Genomic DNA, 18102 nt, shown 5'->3' with positions numbered 1-18102 from the left:
TAATGCCAACACCTAAAGCATTTATTTGGGTATCTTTAAACTTTTTACATATGATACATTCCAAATTTTACAAGTTGTCCACAGATATTAAAGTTATAGCCAATTTATTAAACAGATATGATTTTCCCTGATATGGAAAGCATGTTATATAAACATTTCTACAATAAACATAAAACATGCGGAACAAATCATAAAACTAACATGATTTGTAAGGTAGGAAAGACAATTAGCTTAACACCAGAAAATAAAAAGGTGTGTATGTTGCAATTTCTTGTAAATTCATCTTCTCCCAGGCTCTGTGATATTCTCAGAGAATGGAATCCAGAGACAACCTTTGCTAACTCCAGGCTCCTAGGAAGTCGGGCTGGAAAGCTGGAGTATTGTTATGATTTGGTGAAAATGTTTATAATCCACTTGTAGAGAGAGAAACCTGGTCTTATTGTTTTAAATTTTAGCTTGGTGAACTTATGAAAAAAAGCCAAAAGAAGCTTACCTTAAAAAGCTGAAGAAACTGGATGTGACAGAGGCCAAAATAAACATGAATTATGCCACCTACAGCCCAAACAACCAGATCTTATGAATGAAGGCCAGAAAAAGGGGGGGAGAGAGGTGGATTCAAATGTGAATTTTCTTTCTATTGGTCCTCCTCTCAGTTGGGTGAGTCAGTCCCAAGCAAGAATGGTGACGGTCATCCTCCTCTCAAGAGGGGGCGGTTCTTTCACACACTACCTTGGAGAGGAATGTGGCTTCTACATCCTCACTTCTTTTAGCTTCAGGTCCAGATTTCTGACCTTCTTCCTGCTATACTGTGGAGCATGCCTAGTTGACTGGTAGCTGAGTGGAACAAAACTTGTAGATGTAATTCAAAGAAAACTGACTGAAAGGGTCACTTGCATTGGTTAAAAAACCTCTTATCACTCATTTGTTCCTTAGCCCCACCTTAGACAGGCTCAGAATTTACTCCTCTACTAAGTCTTCAGTCACTCTCTGCAGGTATTCAAGCTCTCAGCAGTCATACATCAAACAATAGTAGTTGTGTGGTACATAATAATTATAAGCTATTTTGTAAGTGGCTCTTGTTCTAGGAAGGCACCTCAGTAAGAACAATCTTCAAAAAGAATAAAAAGCCTGGGTGCCAGACCATCCCAGGAATGCACTAAGTGCGCCAGCAAGGAAGCAGCAGCTTGTCTGTTTCAGGAAATGCTGGCTGGGTGGGAGTGGATTCTCACCACCTTTAGTGTTTGGCTTTAGATGATATACTCTGCCAATTTAGCCTTAGAAATAACAAGAGAATATTACTGTCTGAAACATTAGGGTATTCTAAAAGAATACAGATAAGAAAATTAGAATACTCTTTTAGAATATCTATTATTTTAAACTTAAGCTTGGTGAACATCTGAAAAAAAGCCAAAAGAAGCTTACCTTAAAAGCTCAAGAAACTGGATGTGACAGAGGCCAAAATAAACATCACTTATGCCAACCACAGCCCAAACGACCAGATGTTATGAATGAAGGCCTCTCATCTAGATATTAGGATATCTAAAAGAATATCCTAAATTTTTAATCCATATTATTTTAGAATATCCTAATTTTTCTTCCTAATTCTAAAAGAATATTCTAATTTTTTAGACCATCCTAAGTTTTTGGAAAGCCCTTTGAGTTTTCTCAAAGCCAAAAGTCTTGCCATAAAAAAAAAAAAGAAAAAAACCCCTCCAACAGCCCTGAAAAACCAGCCAGCACACCAGGAAACCACCTTCTCCCCATGGGCTTCTTCTGCACGTGTGTCCCCCAACTCTCTCATAGTCAATGGAGAGAAGGGAACACTCCCTTCAAAATCAACCACTTTTCTCCTAGCAGTAGGGTCCTGTCAGCAGAGGGGACACCAACCCAGTCCCAGTGTTGGGCCACTCAGTGGAACCATGAAGTATGACCCAACAGACCACAGAGACTTTGTTTCCTGCCTCCGTTGAGTCAGCTTCAGACCCACAGTTCACTATCATCAATAACGTGAAATATCACACAATGGCTGGGACTACGCAGTCAGACCCCCACAAAGGGGCTGGGATCCAATCTAGGAAGAGAAGCTCCTTGCTCGATCTTAAAACCCAAGACGTTATATTTGAGGGGCACAGCAAACAGTGCAAGAAAATCTGCTGATGGAAGATGATTTTCATCAGTCCTCAGAACCAGAAACTATAAAACTGGGAAGGAAAGTTTAAATAAAGAATTTATTTCCAAATTCAGCAGAACTTCTTTCTTTCTTAAAAAGCCAACTGGGTTAAAAAAATCCAAGTGTGTGTTTTTTGGTGGTGCAATAATTATAAATGTTGCCAGTCAATGCCAACCAATGTCTGATTGGCTTCCTGTGCATGTCCAATTTCCTCTGTGACACTGTGTTGGTGCCAGAGCTTCTGAATCTTCTTGAATCGCTCTTTGCATAAATGTAAAGGATTTCCCCGTCTAGAAAGAGAAGACACATGCCACTCAGAATGTGTTCTGTTTATTCCTCTATTATAACCCAACCCTTCCTGATTTAGGCAAGGTTACAAGTTATTGGTTTTAGACCTCCTGCAGCATTTCTGTCTGGCAGGTGACTGTGGCTTTTAACAAAAATATCAGCTCTGACCATTTGCCAAGAGCAGGTAAAAGGGAATAAGTGCTAAAATGAGGAAGGAAAGGTACACAAGCCACACTTACCCAGAGTGAGGTGAGGGAATAGAGGTTGCAGGGGATAAGGAGGGTCTGGGTTGAGAGGCTAAAACTACCAATTCATTGCCCATTTTGTTGGTAACATGTAAAAAGGAAAGGGGGCAGAGGAGAAGGCGAAAGAAGAATTACAGGAGTAAAAATGTTCCTCACAGATTTTAACTAAGAGTGCAAAGAAAAAGGAAAAGAAAAGAAAAACGTTCCTCAGATGCAATCTTTCAGCCACAGTCTCAGTGAAGCAATCAAATATGAGTAACTTCCAGGTCCAATTTAAACACAAGTGCAAGCATTGATGGGTTCCTGCCTGGGACCAGTGCCCTGAGCCAGGCACCTCTACTCCTGTTTCTGAGCACAGCCATCCTCTCACTCACTAACCAGACTCTCCTCCTAACAGCCCACGCTGAGAATAGTGGGAAGCACCATCACTGGGTGGCACATGGGCATAGCCTCGCAGTCCAGCGCCTGGGGCAGCTCATCTACTTACCTTGCTTGGGTTTCTAGGCCTTCAACATCTGCTACTTAAGGCTGGATAGGCATATCTATGGAGATTAAAACTTATACCTCCTTTAGACAAAAGAGATGGTCTAAAAGAAGTTCTTTAGTAGTGCTTGGGGGAATTGTTAGCTTACAATATACTAAAGCTACCAGGGTAGAAGTAACTTAGCCTCCAATATTGTTATATTGTTCTTTATGTTTTAAAATCTTTGTCCCCCAGATTTTAATGTAATAAGCACATTTGTTCGCAATTAAGATTTTCTCAAACACTGGGCTTCCTCTATACAAGGCCATACAAGTCAGAGTGGGCCATCCCTGGAGTGCTCTGAGCTGGGATGCCATATGGCAATTCAAACAGTTCTTTGGAGTGATAAATGGAATAAAGTTGCACCTGTCCTATTCTATTCCCTTACCTATCCTGATGCTCCTCATGGCATTCTGAAGGCTGGGAAAAGAACACCAAACCAGGCTGACAGGGCACCCTCCTTGGAAGACTCCACAGATAACACTTCTTCCAGAACCACCTCAGCCCTCCACCCTCAGGACGTCACCACATACTGAAGGGTGCCGCAGGCCCTGAGTTAGCTAACTCAGGATGGGTTCTTACCTGAGTCCCTGGTCGGTCTCCCCATAGTCATCAAGGTAAGGAGGAGAATAAAAACAGCCTTTGGTTTTGCCAGCTAAAAATAGCACCTGACATTCCCGTACTCTGTAGAGAGGCCATTCATACGTTATGCATTTACACATTAGTAACCAACATTTGTATTCAGTTCCAAATAGAATGAAGTCTTATAGTACTGATATTTAAACCACTATTAGGAGGAAGTTATCCATTAAAAAACTGTGCAGAAACTAGGAAATAGGTTGATTCGAGTCAAATTTGTGTCCCCTGATCCCTTTGAGAGATTTGCCTTTATCTGGCATTAATAGTTCAGTGCAATTAAACAGACATTTATTGAGAACCTAATATGTATAAGAAATTGTCAAGGTACTAGGGGGATGACTAAGCTATGGATACAACCTATGCTCCAGAGGAGCCCAAACTCATGTTATGCCTCTGCTTCAAACCCTGAAATGGCTTCCACCTTGCCCAGAGATGTCACCAGCACACAGCAGGCCCCTGGATTCTCTCACCTGTGCACAACACTCCAGTGACACGAGCCTCCTTGCCTTGAGGAGGCAGGCACATTTCTACCCCAGGAACTGTGCAGAATGTTCTGAGTAGAATGTTCTCCCACTTCTTTAGGTCTTTACTCAGAAGTCATGTTCTTAGGAAGCCTTCCCTGATCTACTAAAATTAAATCTCAAATTTAGCTCCACAGCTGCCATTTCATATTCCCCTTCCCTGCTTTATTTTTTCTCCTTAGCCTGTATCACTATCTAAATTCTTGTCAGTCTTGCTTGTCCTCTCTCTCATTAGAAAATGAGCTCCATCCATGAGGGCAGAGATCTTTGCACTGTGGACTACCGCATTCTCAATGCCTAGTACGTAGTAGTCACTAATCACAGGCTGGCATGTAGAGTTGTGATAATATGTATAAGTGGAGGTAAAATCCAAAAGCCATGAGGACATGAGGACACAACAGAAAGAGTAATTCTCACTGGATTTGGACAGAAAATCAGAGAAGTTTCACATTAGTGGGAGACATGAAGCAAGTAGAACAGAACTGTCACCTATGGTTGGGGGAGGAGGAGTGGGAATGGTGACAATAAAAGAACCAACACAGAGTTGGCATGGACCAAATGTGAGACGTGAGGAGACAAGGAGCTCCATGTTTCTGGAATGAGTCACACAGAACAGTAGTCTCAAAATTCCTGGCAATATAGTAGTTTCCTGTGACATCCTAACAGTCAGATACTGAGGCAGATCCAAAGCTAAAAAGCCAGGTCCTTACCTCAGGAAGATGCCCACTCCAGAGCCACAGGAGTAGGTGTGAGCTGTGCAGGCTCCTACATCCTCCCCTTCCAGTTCAGTCTGGCAGCAGTAACTCTGGGAGCACAGCAGAGATCCACACACAAGGCACAGAGTTGGGGCTCTGCTCTTATCACCACCTGATTTCGGGCACCTCCAAGGGATAAAAAACCCACAAGTCATTGATCTAAAGAGTGGCTACAGAGCTAGTGATGAAAAAACCAGCCTAGAAAAGAATTCTGCAATATCAAGTAAAGCCAAAGAAGCGTATATTCCACAGTCTCTGCAAATTTATTCCTAGAATCGGAAATAGGAAACACCTTGCACATATATACAAAGACCACGTAGGAAACACTCCAAAGAATCAGTAACTGGAGAAAAAAAAATAAATAAAATCATCAATAGGAGAAAAAGATAAAACGGTGCCACTGCCATATAATAAAATACTATAGAGCAATGAAAAATCAATAAAGTTATAAACGTCAATACAGATAAATCTTAGAAACAATGCTGAATGAATGCAAAATTGGCTGGGTGCAGTGGCTCACGCCTGTAATCCCAGCACTTTGGGAGGCAAAGGTGGGTGGATCAACTGAGGTCAGGAGTTTGAGACCAGCCTGACCAATATGGTGAAACCCCGTCTCTACTAAAAATACAAAAATTAGCCAGGTACAGTGGTGTGCACCTGTAGTCCCAGCTACTTGGGAGGCTGAGACTGGAGAATCACTCGAACCTGGGAGGCGGAGGTTGCTGTGAACCAAGATCACACCACTGCACTCCAGCCTGGGCAACAGAGTGAGACCCCGTCTCAAAAATAAAATAAAATAAAATAAAATATAAAATAAAATAAAATAAAAATAAAATAAAACATGCAAAATAACAATATATGATGCTCAGGAATAGAAACCTATATAGTTAATGTATAGCAATGGAATGCTTAATGTTCCATTTAGAATAGTAGGTATCTTCAGAGGGAGGAAAAAGAGGCAACAGAGAAGAGACAGCTGGGGAGCTTCAATTGTCTAGGTAATGTTTAAGCTCTTACATTATTATATTCTTCTTTTTTTTTTGAGACAAGGTCTCGCTGTCACCCAGACTAGAGTGCAGTGGCACGATCATGACTAACTGCAGCCTCCATCTCCTGGGCTCAAGTGATACTCCCACCTCAGCCTCCCCTATTACATTATTCTTTATGCTGCTTGTATGTTAAATATTTGATACTATATTAAAAATTACTGCCAGGTGTAGTGGCTCACACCTGTAATCCCAGCACTTTGGGAGGCCGAGGTGATACTAAAAATACAAAAAAAACTAGCTGGGAGTTGTGGTGCATGCCTGTAATCCCAGCTACTCAGGAGGCTGAGGTACAAGAATCACTAGAATCTGGAAGGCGGAGATTGCAGCAAGCCAAGGTTGCACCACTGCACTCCATCCTGGGCGACACAGCGAGACCTGTCTCAAAAAAAAAAATTACCAAGGGCTGTTATTACTTTAAGTGCAATTATTAAACATTCATGTATCAAATTTGCTTCTCCTACTCCCATTCCATGTCTTATTCTGAAACATAGTGAAATGATGCTTTTATATGTTACATAGTATGGAGTACTACAGATGTTATTCTTTTTTTTTGAGACAGAGTTTTGCCTTTGTCACCCAGGCTGGAGTGCAATTGCTCGATCTCGGCTCATTACAACCTCTGCCTCCTGGGTTCAAGTGATTCTCCTGCCTCAGCCTCCCGAGTAGCTGCGATTACAGGTACCTGCCACCACGCCCGGCTAATTCTGTATTTTTAGTAGAGACAGGGTTTCACCAAGTTGGCCAAGGCTAGAACTCCTGACCTCAGGAGATGCATCCAACTCGGCCTCCCAAAGTGCTGGGATTACAGGCGTGAGCCACCGCGCCTGGCCAAGTTTCTTCTTTTTTTCCTTTTTTCTCCCTTTTCTCTCATAAAGTACTACAGATACAATTTCTCTACCCAAACAAAACAAAGAACAACAAAATCCTTCAAATTCTTTGTAGAGAGGTGTTTCCAGTGGCAGGGAATGTTCAATGCTAATAGCAAAACTTACGAGAAATTGGATGCTTGATTAATGAGGCTGCTGTAATCCTCTGGAAGGTTTATTAATTTGTTAGATTCTCTTGGATATCTGAAAAAAGGAAAAATTAAAAAACGCTCCGTTAATTTAGGTCATATTATACTATGAGGCACTTCTATATGCACATACCTGCCTAGCCTGGGTAACACGGTGTGGCCTTTCACTACTTTACCCATTGCCAAGACAAAAAATGGAGTTAAACTGAAGGGGGGATTATTTTAGACATTTATTTATTTATTTATTTTGAGACAGAGTCTTGCTCTGTCGCCCAGGCTGGAGTGCAGTGGCACGATCTCGGCTCACTGCAACCTCCACCTCCTGGGTTCACGCCATTCTCCTGCTTCAGCCTCCCGAGTAGCTGGGACTACAGGCGCCCGCCACCATGCCCAGCTAATTTTTTGTATTTTTTTTTTTTTTAGTAGAGACGGGGTTTCACCGTGTTACCAGGATGGTCTTGATCTCCTGACCTCGTGATCCACCCTCCTTGGCCTCCCAAAGTGTTGAGATTACAGGTGTGAGCCACCACGCCTGGCTAGACAGTAGTTCTTAATCGTATCAAAATCACTTGGGGGAATTTTGAGGGGATAGACATGCTAGGGCTTTAACTTTAGAGAAATTAGATTCAGTAGGTAGTGGCCTGAGTATTTTTTTCAAAAGTTCCCAAGGTTATTCTGATGTATACTTCTAGTTGACGATTACTGTTCCATTTATTAAGAGTTTTCTGACGTCAGAATGGAATCACATGAAATTGTGATATTCAACCATTTTTGACTTATAAAAACTGACATTTCATGTGGTCCAACCTAATAAAATTGGGGTGTTATTTCTGGATGTGTAAAAGCAAACAAATAGGACAGATAATCTCTAGTCTTCTGACTTTTATGGACGATGTATTTACCAGAACTAAGAGATATAGGTTGAGTATCCCTTATCTGAGATGCTTGGGACCAGTAGTGCTTTGGGTTTTGAATTTTTTTAGAGTTTCGAATATGTGCATTACTTCTGTTTGGATTCTGTAGTAAAGCATGCTCTACCAGATCATAACAAATGCATCTCAATTGTTAATCCAGGTTGAGTATCTCTAATGTTAAAACCTGAAATCTGAAATGCTCCATAATTTGAAACTTTTTGAGGGCCAACATGATGCTTAAAGGAATGCTCATGAGGACATTCCAAATTTCAGATTTTTGGATTAGAGATGCGCAACTTGTATAGTAACAATTGAGACACATCTTTTTAGGATCTGGTAGAGCACACTTTACAACAGAATCAGAATAGAATGTAAAAAGAAATGAAGAAAAAATAATTATAAGAAACGACTGGCCATGATTTGACTGATAGTTATTGAAGGTGAATGACAAGTATGTGGAGCCTCATTATTTCACTCTTCACACTTCTGGAGAGTTTTCCCATAATGAAAGAGAGAAAAAAATAGAGCTAAGAAAAACCTAGGAGCCGCGTTATATTTTTTAAAGCAAATATCCTAAAATATAATAACTTTATTTCCTTTCTCTGCCAAGAATGTAGTATATTTATGATCATAATTCCGACTTTGATAGACTCTCATCATTAGATTAAGAAGAAAATACGAAGGCAACATATCTTAACCTTTTGGAATCACTGAAGGCTTGAGAAGTAAGTTTCTGAAGGAATACGGCGCTTATATCCTGATCCCACCCTTTCTCCCACCTCAATCAAGTTTTTGAGGATCCTTAACTTACCTTATAGCATCTCTTTCACCTTCTAGATATCTTTTAACTTCACTGTTATGGCACCAACTTTAATGTAAACAGAGGGGAAAAAACACAAAACACTTTTACTTTTAAAGGGTTAGAACTAGAATTTTCTCCCCTCCATAGCCAATAAGAGGAAAATAATATTCTTGACCTAACATATTTACTTCATCAAAAGAAACCTGGAGAAATACTATTTTGCCTACAACTTTTAAAATCTGAATATTTTCTAAAAGCAAGAATGATTAAATATATTACAATTTGTGGCTATAAACATCATTATCTTACTAATTTGGATACTCTAGAAAAACTAGTCTATATTAATCTATATTAATGCCAAGCTAACATTATCTGGAGCTAGAACACTCATATTAAAAATAAAACTTTTTTGGCCAGGTGCTCACGCCTGTAATCTCTGCACTTTGGGAGGCTGAGGCGGGAAGATTACTTGATCCCAGGAGTTCGAGACCAGCCTGGGCAATATGGCAAAAGCCCTTCTCTACTAAAAATACAAAAACTAGCTGGGTATGGTGGCAAGTGCCTGTAGTCCCAGCTACTTGGGAAGCTGAGGCAGGAGGATTGCTTGAACCCAGGAGGATGAGCTGTGACTGTGCCAGTGCACTCAAGCCTGGGTGACAGAGTGAGACTTAAAAAAAAAAAAATTTTTTTTTTAGTGTGGTAAAATATATATAACATAAAAATGACCATGTTAACCACTTCAAAGTCTAATGTTCTGTAGCATTAAGTACATTCATATTGTTGTGCAACCAGCACCACCATCCATCTCCAGAATGTTTTCATCTTTCCCAACTGAAACTCCGTACTCATTAAATGCAAAATTCCTTCTCCCAGCCCCTGGGAACCACCATTCTACTTTCTGTTTCTATGAACTGGACTACTCTAGGTACCTCAGTGAAGTGGAATCATACAGTATTTATCCTTTTGTGACTGGCTTATTTCACTTAGCACACGTCCTCAAGGTGCATCCACGTTGTAGCATGTGTGAGAATTTCCTTTACTTTTCTTTTTGAGACAGAGTCTTGCTCTGTCACTCAGGCTGGAGCGCAGTGGCATAATCTTGACTCACTGCAACCTCTGCCTCCCAGGTTCAAGTGATTCTCCTGCCTCAGCCTCCCGAGTAGCTGGGACTACAGTCGTGCACCACCACACCTGGCCTAGTTTTAAGACTGAATAATAGTCCATTGTGTGTCTGTACACACCACATTTTGTGCATCCATTCATCTGTTGGACATCTGAGTTGGTTCCATCTTTTGGCTATCATGAATAATGCTGCTATAAATGTGGGTGTTTAATATTGATCTGAGTTCTTGCTTTCAGTTATTTTGTAACCTGTACCTGGAAGTGGAATTGCTGAATCATAAAGTAACTTTATGTTTATCTTTTTGAGGAACTATCATGCTGTTTTCCATAGCGGCTCTATCATTTTCTATATCCCATGCACAAGGATACCAGTATACCAGTTTTTCCACATCCTTGTAAACATTTGTAATTTTCTTTTTTTAAAAAAAGTAATAGCCCACCTAATGCGTGTGAAGTGGTATGTCAGTGTGATCTCCCCAGTGACTAGTGATGTTGAGCATCTTTTTGTATGCTTTTTTGGCTATTTATCTTCTTTGGAGAAATGCCTATTTAAGACCTTTGCCTATTTTTTAATTGGGTTTTATTTTTGTTGTTGTTGTTGTTAAGTTGTAGGAATTCTGGATATATATAGTCTGGATTTTTTCTTTTGATACAGGGTCTTGATCTGTCATCCAGGCTGGAGTGGAATGGCATGCAGCTCACTATAGCCTCGACCTCCAGGGCTCAAGTGATCCTCCCACTTCAGCCTCCTGACAGGTGCATGTCACCATGCCTAATTTTTAAATTTTTTGTAGAGATGCGGTTTCGCCATGTTACCCAGGCTGGTCTTGAACTTCCGGGCTCAAGTGATCCTCCCACTTCTGCCTCCCAAAGTGCTAGGATTACAGGAGTGAGCCACTGTGCCTGGCCTATTCTGGATGTTAATCCCTTATCAGATATGTAGTTTGCAAATATTTTCCCCTGTTTTGTGGACAGAACAGCCATATATTTAACTCAGTCACTAACTTGACATGATTGACAGGCCAATTTCTCTAGACTTCAGTTTTCTCAAATATAAAGTTGAAGGTATTGGACTAGATAGCCTTAAGGGTTCTTTCAGCTTTAAAAATCTATGAAAAGCTGAGTGTGATGGCATGTGCCTGTAGTCCCAGCTACTCAGGAGGCTGAGGTGGGAGGAATGTCTCAGCCCAGGAGTTCAAAGGCAGTCTGGAAAAAATGGCAAAACCCCATCTCTTAAAAACAAAAACAAGAAAAAACCTATGGAAGAGAGTCCTTAACAAGTAAGTTCATGTAAGGAAATCAACACTTCTACCACTATTCCCCTTCCATGCAAATTTGTTTATGCTATTCACTAGCTTGGCAAAAAATTTACTGAAAAGCCAGATCCTTAGCTAAAAAGGCCTACTCATAGGCTGGTGCGGTGGCTCACGCCTGTAATCCCAGCACTTTGGAAGGCCGAGGCAGGTGAATCATTTGAGGTCAGGAGTTCGAGACCAGCCTGACCAACATGGTGGTCAGAAAACTAGCCGGGCATGGCGGTATATGCCTGTAACCCCAGCTACTTGAGAGGCTGAGGCAGGAGAATTCCCTGAACCCATGAGGTGGAGGTTGCAGTGAGCCAAGATCACACCACTGCACTCCAGCCTGGGTGACAGGGCAAGACTGTCTCAAAACAAAACAAAACAAAAACAAAAGCAAAAACAAAACAAACAAACAACAACAAAAGGCCTACTCATTATAGTTTGAATTATTTGTGTTGAATTCTACCAAGGTCATTACTTGAGAATTTTGCTACATATGTGGTAACTAAAGTTTGGTTCCATAGAACTATTTAATACAACAAAGAAAAGTATATAATCATTACCTTTCAATCAGTGAATTCATTATCTCACTATTTTCTTGAAAAAGGCAAATGAGGTTGTTTGGTAGGGAAAGATAGTTACATAAATGTTCAAAATGGCTTGTTCCAGGAACTGCAAATGAGGAACAAGAAAAGAGTACATATAACAACTAAGGGCATATTCTGCATGACAGTTAAGCAATAGCAGAGCTTAAAAAAAAGGATGAAAGAGTTCCAATTTGCCAGGTACATAACTTGTAGGAAGTTAACAGAATGGCACGTGGAAGGAATCCATGGAAAATAACGCAATGCATTGAGTGCAGTCAGGCGACTCCTACATCAAACTGGTCCCAATGTCCTGGTGTCTCAGCTTTATCATTTGCAAAATGGTGTGCCTGCACAATCTGCTGCACAGGGTTATTGTGAACACTAAATCATAAAAATAATGTATGGGTGCTCTGGAAAAGGATCAACCAATACAGAAATACAAGATGGTTTTACCACGAGACATGGATTTAAATACCAACTCTAATCATCACTGCAAATAATCTGGAAGACTAAACTCTTTTATATGGTTCCTAGGCAACTAGCTGAATGGAAATACCAGTGGACAAACTTTCAGAGAGTAGCACTGCATGCAGGTACTCTATGGCCAGTGCCAGGCACTGTGGGATACAGAGATACAGTCAAGTCCACCTTCATACTACTTTTATGAAATGAATCAAAACAGAACATGGAAAACAACTATGAAAGAGCAAATCAATTCCCAAATTAAAATCAGATTTATGTGCAATTATGGGTATTCTAAATTTTAATGCTATGCATGTTTCAAGTTAAAAACCACTTGAAATTGTCAGTTTTCACCTTTTCAAATCTGAAGAACCTTGTTTATGAATAATACATAACTGAACATTTTAACATCTGAAAGCACAACTACGATCTTTACAGGAGAAGTGCTTTGCAGGTGTAAAAACATTTACATAGAAGTTTAACAGTCATTTACTGAGATCCAAATAAATGGAGACATATGCATAAACATACATTTTATGCTATAAATGTGTACATCACCATAGTAAATTAGCTATGCTTTGAACTTTTAGTCAGTTTTCATTTTTGCAAGTGATCTTTATATTTGCTGGAGTAAAGGATTACAAACTCTCCCTACGTTTTGAAAGAAAGTATAAATTACCTTGAATGTCAGGTGGGGAAGGAACCCCATTTAAGTAATGAAAAAATAAAGCAGAACACTTCAGGAAAGGCATGATTCCAGCTCTGACACTCCTCCACAGATGCCAGCCGGAAGGTATTTCTTTCAAGGCACTAAAAAAGAAAAAAAAAGATTATTGGGAAATCTACTAAGAAAAGGTCACGGTACTTATAGCATAGTGTGAAAACAGACTTGACTGTCATTTGGAGCTGATGGCATCTATGCTTAAAAGGAGTGAGTTAACAGGCAAGTGGGTGTGTGTTATTATAGGACACCAAGTGTAAGTGGTGACATAGCCTCCAATGCTGTTATTAAATTTTTTGAGATGGAGTCTTGCTCTGTCGCCCAGGCTGGAGTGCAGTGGCACGATCTCAGCTCACTGCAAGCTCTGCCTCCCGGGTTCACGCCATTCTCCTGTCTCAGCCTCCTGAGTAGCTGGGACTACAGGCGCCCACCACCACGCTCGGCTAATTTTTTGTATTTTTAGTAGAGACGGGGTTTCACTGTGTTAGCCAGGATGGTCTCGATCTCCTGACCTTGTGATCTGCCTGCCTTGGCCTCCCAAAGTGCTGGGATTACAGGCGTGATGTTATTAAAATTTATAAAAGTAACATAGTGACATAAAGAGAAAATGTGGAAAATGAAAATTTGTCCAGGCTGGACCCAAACTACTGGGCTCCAGCAATCCTCCCACCTCAGCCTCCCGAGCAGCTGGGACGACAGGCACATGTCACTGCACCCAGCTCCTAGGGCCATATTTTAAATAGATTTCTACTATTTTGGAACACATTCATCACTATATCAAACTATTTCCCTGCAAACACTTAGATTGCCTTCAGTTATTTGCTAATATAAATAATATCAGCATGTACATCTTTTTCTTTTTGAGACAGGGTCTCACTGTTTTGTCCAGTCTGGAGTGCAGTGGTGCGATGGCTCACTGCAGCCTTCACCTCCGTGGGTGATCTGAGAAGATAAGACCACAGGCACATGCTACCATGCCTGGCTAATTTTTGTATTTTTTGGTAGAGACAGGGTTTCACCATGTTGGCCAGGCTGGTCTCAAATGCCTGGGCTTAAGCAATCTGCCAGCCTCATTCTCCCAAAGTGCTGGGGTTATAGGGGTGAGCCACCGTGCCTGGCTGGAGTGTCCATCTTTATATGCCTGTATGTTTTTTTTCTATATGTTGAATTATTTTGTTAATGTAGGTTCTCAGAAATGGGATAGTCAAAAACCAGACATTTTTATAGGTTCCTGACTTTAGAGATTCTTGACATATATACTGTTGAAAGCTAAGCAAACTACTGAATTGCTATTTGTGCAAATCATGACTCTAACCATACATGAAATTCTTATAATTTCATTTTATTCCTGCCACTACTGAATATTACCTTAAAAATAAATTATGCCAATTTAACTTGGAGTTTTAAATTCCCATTCTGAATGAGACAACATAAGTTTTAGAGTATCGCCTTTCCAAAGTACATTTGATCTATCCTCTAGTCTCTGCCAGATCCTCTGAGCAAATGAAGGGTTCCACAGCCAAATAAATGTGGGAAGCTCGGCATAATATTATCACCTTTCTCCCAGATTTCCAATTATGTTAGTATATGAATAGTTCAGAAAAGCCCTGCAGATCACTCCACATCTTATTTTAAAAACATGTCAATGGACAACAATTTCCCCTAATTAACAAACGAATTCCTTTCTCATGCTATCATCGTCTAGCAATATTTAGGGAAATGCGTTATCATGTAAAGATGACTAACTCACCTTCCCATATACTGGTGAAGTGTTTTATACAAAGCAAGAACTGCTGATTCTTCTTCACAAGTGGGATTTTCTTGATCCATGCCATTCTCTTCTGAAAGATAAGGAAATACTAGTACTCTGTATTTTCCAATTAAGTGTTATCAAAAGGACTGAAGACATTAAGCATGCAAATATATTCATAAACTCACATACAACATGAAATATTCCTAGAAAACATGCAAAATTGTAATCCCTCAAGTGGGAGCACAGTATTGATCTCAATCAAACCAAACAGCCAGCTGGCATGTTTTAAGTAAAATCAAATAAATATAGTCTTAAAGTGTATGAAAAACAAGAATTTTGAATGCAAAACATAATTTAATGATGAATTCATGTGGGCATTAACAAACATGTAAGTTAAAACAAAATTGGCATTCTAAAACGTAAGATTCTAAAAGATTTAATTACTATTCTACACAAATATTACTGAATGTATGAAATTAACACTAGAAACATTCACATTACTAGGAAATTTTAAGAGGAGAAAGAAATGTTTCAAAACTTTTTGTATAAGGATACACAGAAAAAAATAGCCTTATTCATGTATTATCCTCATCCAAATACCTTTTCCTCTCATACTTTTTTTTAAACTGAGAAAACTCAAGTATTTCCTTCAAGAAACTGACAAAAAGGCAAGAGTTACCTGTACATGAGGTAAGTAAGATCTGTATGATGTGTGCCATAGTAACCAGATGGAAAATGTGAAGGTCTCCAGTGCCAAGGCTGATCCCTGAAAAATCCTGACACTGCAACGCAGGGAATGCAAGCACCAAGCCCACCTAGGCACCAAACACAGGACATCAGACAGATCACCTTTCCTTTCACAGCTAAGCACATTTCCATCTTCTTACTTTTACTTTTATTTTGATTTTTTTTTAGACAGTCTTACTCTGTTGCCCAGGCTGGAGTGCAGTGGCGCAACCTCGGTTCACCGCAACCTCCACCTCCTGGGTTCAAGCGATTCTCCTGCCTCAGCCTCCTGAGTAGCTGGGATTACAGGCGTGTAACATCACGCCCGACTTTTTGTATTTTTAGTAGAGACGAGGTTTTGCCACGTTGGCCAGGCTGGTCTCGAACTCCTGACCTCAGGTAATCTGCCCACCCCAACCTCCCAAAGTGCTGGGATTACAGGCGTGAGCCACCGCGCCCGGTCACATTTCCATTTTCTTACTGTGATCCCTCCTGAGTTCAGCTCCTCCCTTTAAGAAATCTTTGTTCTTAAAGAAAGGGTATCCATGTTAGAAAATCCAATAGGACTGGCTACAGGAAATGACTTAAGAGTTACAGGACTCTTGATGGGTACTATGATTTCATTAATCCAGTGGGTCCCCTATACATAGCTTATTGTTAACAAAAACAATATCTGAACTATCTCCAGGGAGTAGGCAGTTGAAAAAACATGGGTTTTGGACCTATAAATATCTAGATATGAATCCTACCTCCTCCTCTTATGAGCTTTTTTACACAAATTAACATCTCTGATCAGGCCTCAGTTTCCCTATTGGTAAAGTAGACAATATGTTACATGTAAATTGTAGAGATGTAAGTGTGAATGTATGTAAAAGCTGGCAGGTACACAAATGCTAGCTCTCTTGGCCTCCTGCTGTCTGCATGGCAGTATAGGTGGTGGTGGTTTTAGTTGCAGCAATGAGAACAGTAATAGCCAGCATTTATTAGGAATATATTGCTCTAAGTGCGTTACACGGATTAACTCATTGAGTTCTGACATAGTCGTATAAAGTAGGCACTAACCAACTTAAAGGGGCAGAATCTGAGGTCCAGAGAATAAGGGCACAGCACCTGGGGCTGCTGGGTGTGGTAGTACACTCTGTATCCTGTGCAAGGGAACCCAGTTGAGGTAGGGCTGAGATTTGGCTACCCACTATTTGGATAGCTGTGTGTCTTAGCACCAGGATGTCCCGGCTCAGAGGACATACCTTGCCCTGAATTATAAGAGGCTCTCTGCCACTAAGTAGTGTGACCACAGGGCTGTATCTGCCAGATTTTCGAAAATGTACAAAAGCACTGTATGGGCCAGCAGCAGTGCTTCTGTTGTTGTTTTTTTTTTTTTTTTGGATGGGGTCTTGCTCTGTCATCCAAGCTGGGGTGCAGTCGTGCAATCTTGGTCACTGCAACCTCTGCCTCCTGGGTTCAAGTGATTCGCGTGTCTCATCCTCCTGAGTAGCTGAGATTACAGACGTGTGCCACCACGCCCAGCTAATTTTTTGTACTTTTAGTAGAGATAGGGTTTCACCATGTTGGCAAGGCTGCTCTCAAACTCCTGACCTCAAGTGATCTGGGGTGAGACTCGCAAAGTGCCGGGATTACAGGCATGAGTCACCACACCTGACCCGTTGCTGGTGTTTTTATCTCTTTACAGGTTAAAAGCATAGAGAGGTTAAAATACTGACCTCAGCCATAAAGCAAAATAAGAGTCAGAGGATGTCTCAATAACCAGGTCAAGTCTCTCAACTAGGTTCCTAAATAATTTCTTTTTGAGGTTTCTCATAAAAGAATTATACTCAGAAGGGGTAAGGAAATCACATAACTCCTTCCTGTCTGCCACTACACTGCTCACCAAACCTAAGGTAAAGTTACATAGTATGACGTAGAAGTCCAAACAAACTGCACAATACCCACCAATAAATGAAACATGTCAATATCTAATATGCATGGAAGTTCCTCATGGCTGTCATTAGGCACCAGTGCTAGAGATTTAAAGAGAAATACATTAGCATATTTCATATGCCAACATATGTTAAAATGCATATAATCTGCTTTAAATTTATCTTCTTACAAGACACATGAGAATTTATAAGCTAGAGCTTATATATAAGAAAACCAGTACTACTAAGTATTTAATTCATTATTGAGAGAAGCTGTACCATTAAAAACAAAATTTCAGAGGACGAAAAATTACCACAACATGTTATAAATGTATTAATACTCACATGCAAAAAGTTTACAAAAATGTCCTTGCACCACTGAAAGTGATGCCACTGTCCAGTGTGCTGCGGCAAACCTCGTCAATGACCTAAGACAGTCATCCTAAAACAAAGAAACCAACACAATTAACAAAAAACCAACATGCAAAGCAGTTCTCTTTCAGGAATGCTAGTTCAGAGCACAGCTGGATGCACAATGAAACTGCTCTAGATGGTATGGAACTAGATCTATGACATCTCAATGACATGCCTCT

The 18102-nt window shown here is 40.4% G+C and overlaps 1 protein-coding gene across 5 annotated transcripts in view; it reads right to left on the bottom strand.

Moving 5' to 3' along the window:
- UBR2 (ubiquitin protein ligase E3 component n-recognin 2) overlaps window positions 1–18102 on the bottom strand; it is a 135032-nt gene continuing 116930 nt past the window's right edge. For all 5 annotated transcript variants that reach the window (XM_055264103.2, XM_055264105.2, XM_063633038.1 and 2 more), the window contains 11 exons: window positions 17855–17951; window positions 17544–17611; window positions 15547–15682; window positions 14865–14955; window positions 13073–13203; window positions 11908–12016; window positions 8931–8987; window positions 7183–7260; window positions 5097–5267; window positions 3809–3910; window positions 1–2460 (listed from right to left, as the gene is read on the bottom strand). In XM_055264103.2, the coding sequence (XP_055120078.2) occupies window positions 2319–2460; window positions 3809–3910; window positions 5097–5267; window positions 7183–7260; window positions 8931–8987; window positions 11908–12016; window positions 13073–13203; window positions 14865–14955; window positions 15547–15682; window positions 17544–17611; window positions 17855–17951 (1182 nt within the window). In that variant the 3' untranslated portion in view covers window positions 1–2318. The remainder of the gene's footprint in view (window positions 2461–3808; window positions 3911–5096; window positions 5268–7182; window positions 7261–8930; window positions 8988–11907; window positions 12017–13072; window positions 13204–14864; window positions 14956–15546; window positions 15683–17543; window positions 17612–17854; window positions 17952–18102) is intronic.

Source organism: Symphalangus syndactylus, chromosome 23 (assembly GCF_028878055.3).
Source record: "Symphalangus syndactylus isolate Jambi chromosome 23, NHGRI_mSymSyn1-v2.1_pri, whole genome shotgun sequence".
Taxonomy (NCBI): Eukaryota; Metazoa; Chordata; class Mammalia; order Primates; family Hylobatidae; genus Symphalangus; species Symphalangus syndactylus.
Note: the sequence above shows the minus strand (reverse complement) of the source record. Positions and strands in the feature narration are given on the sequence as shown.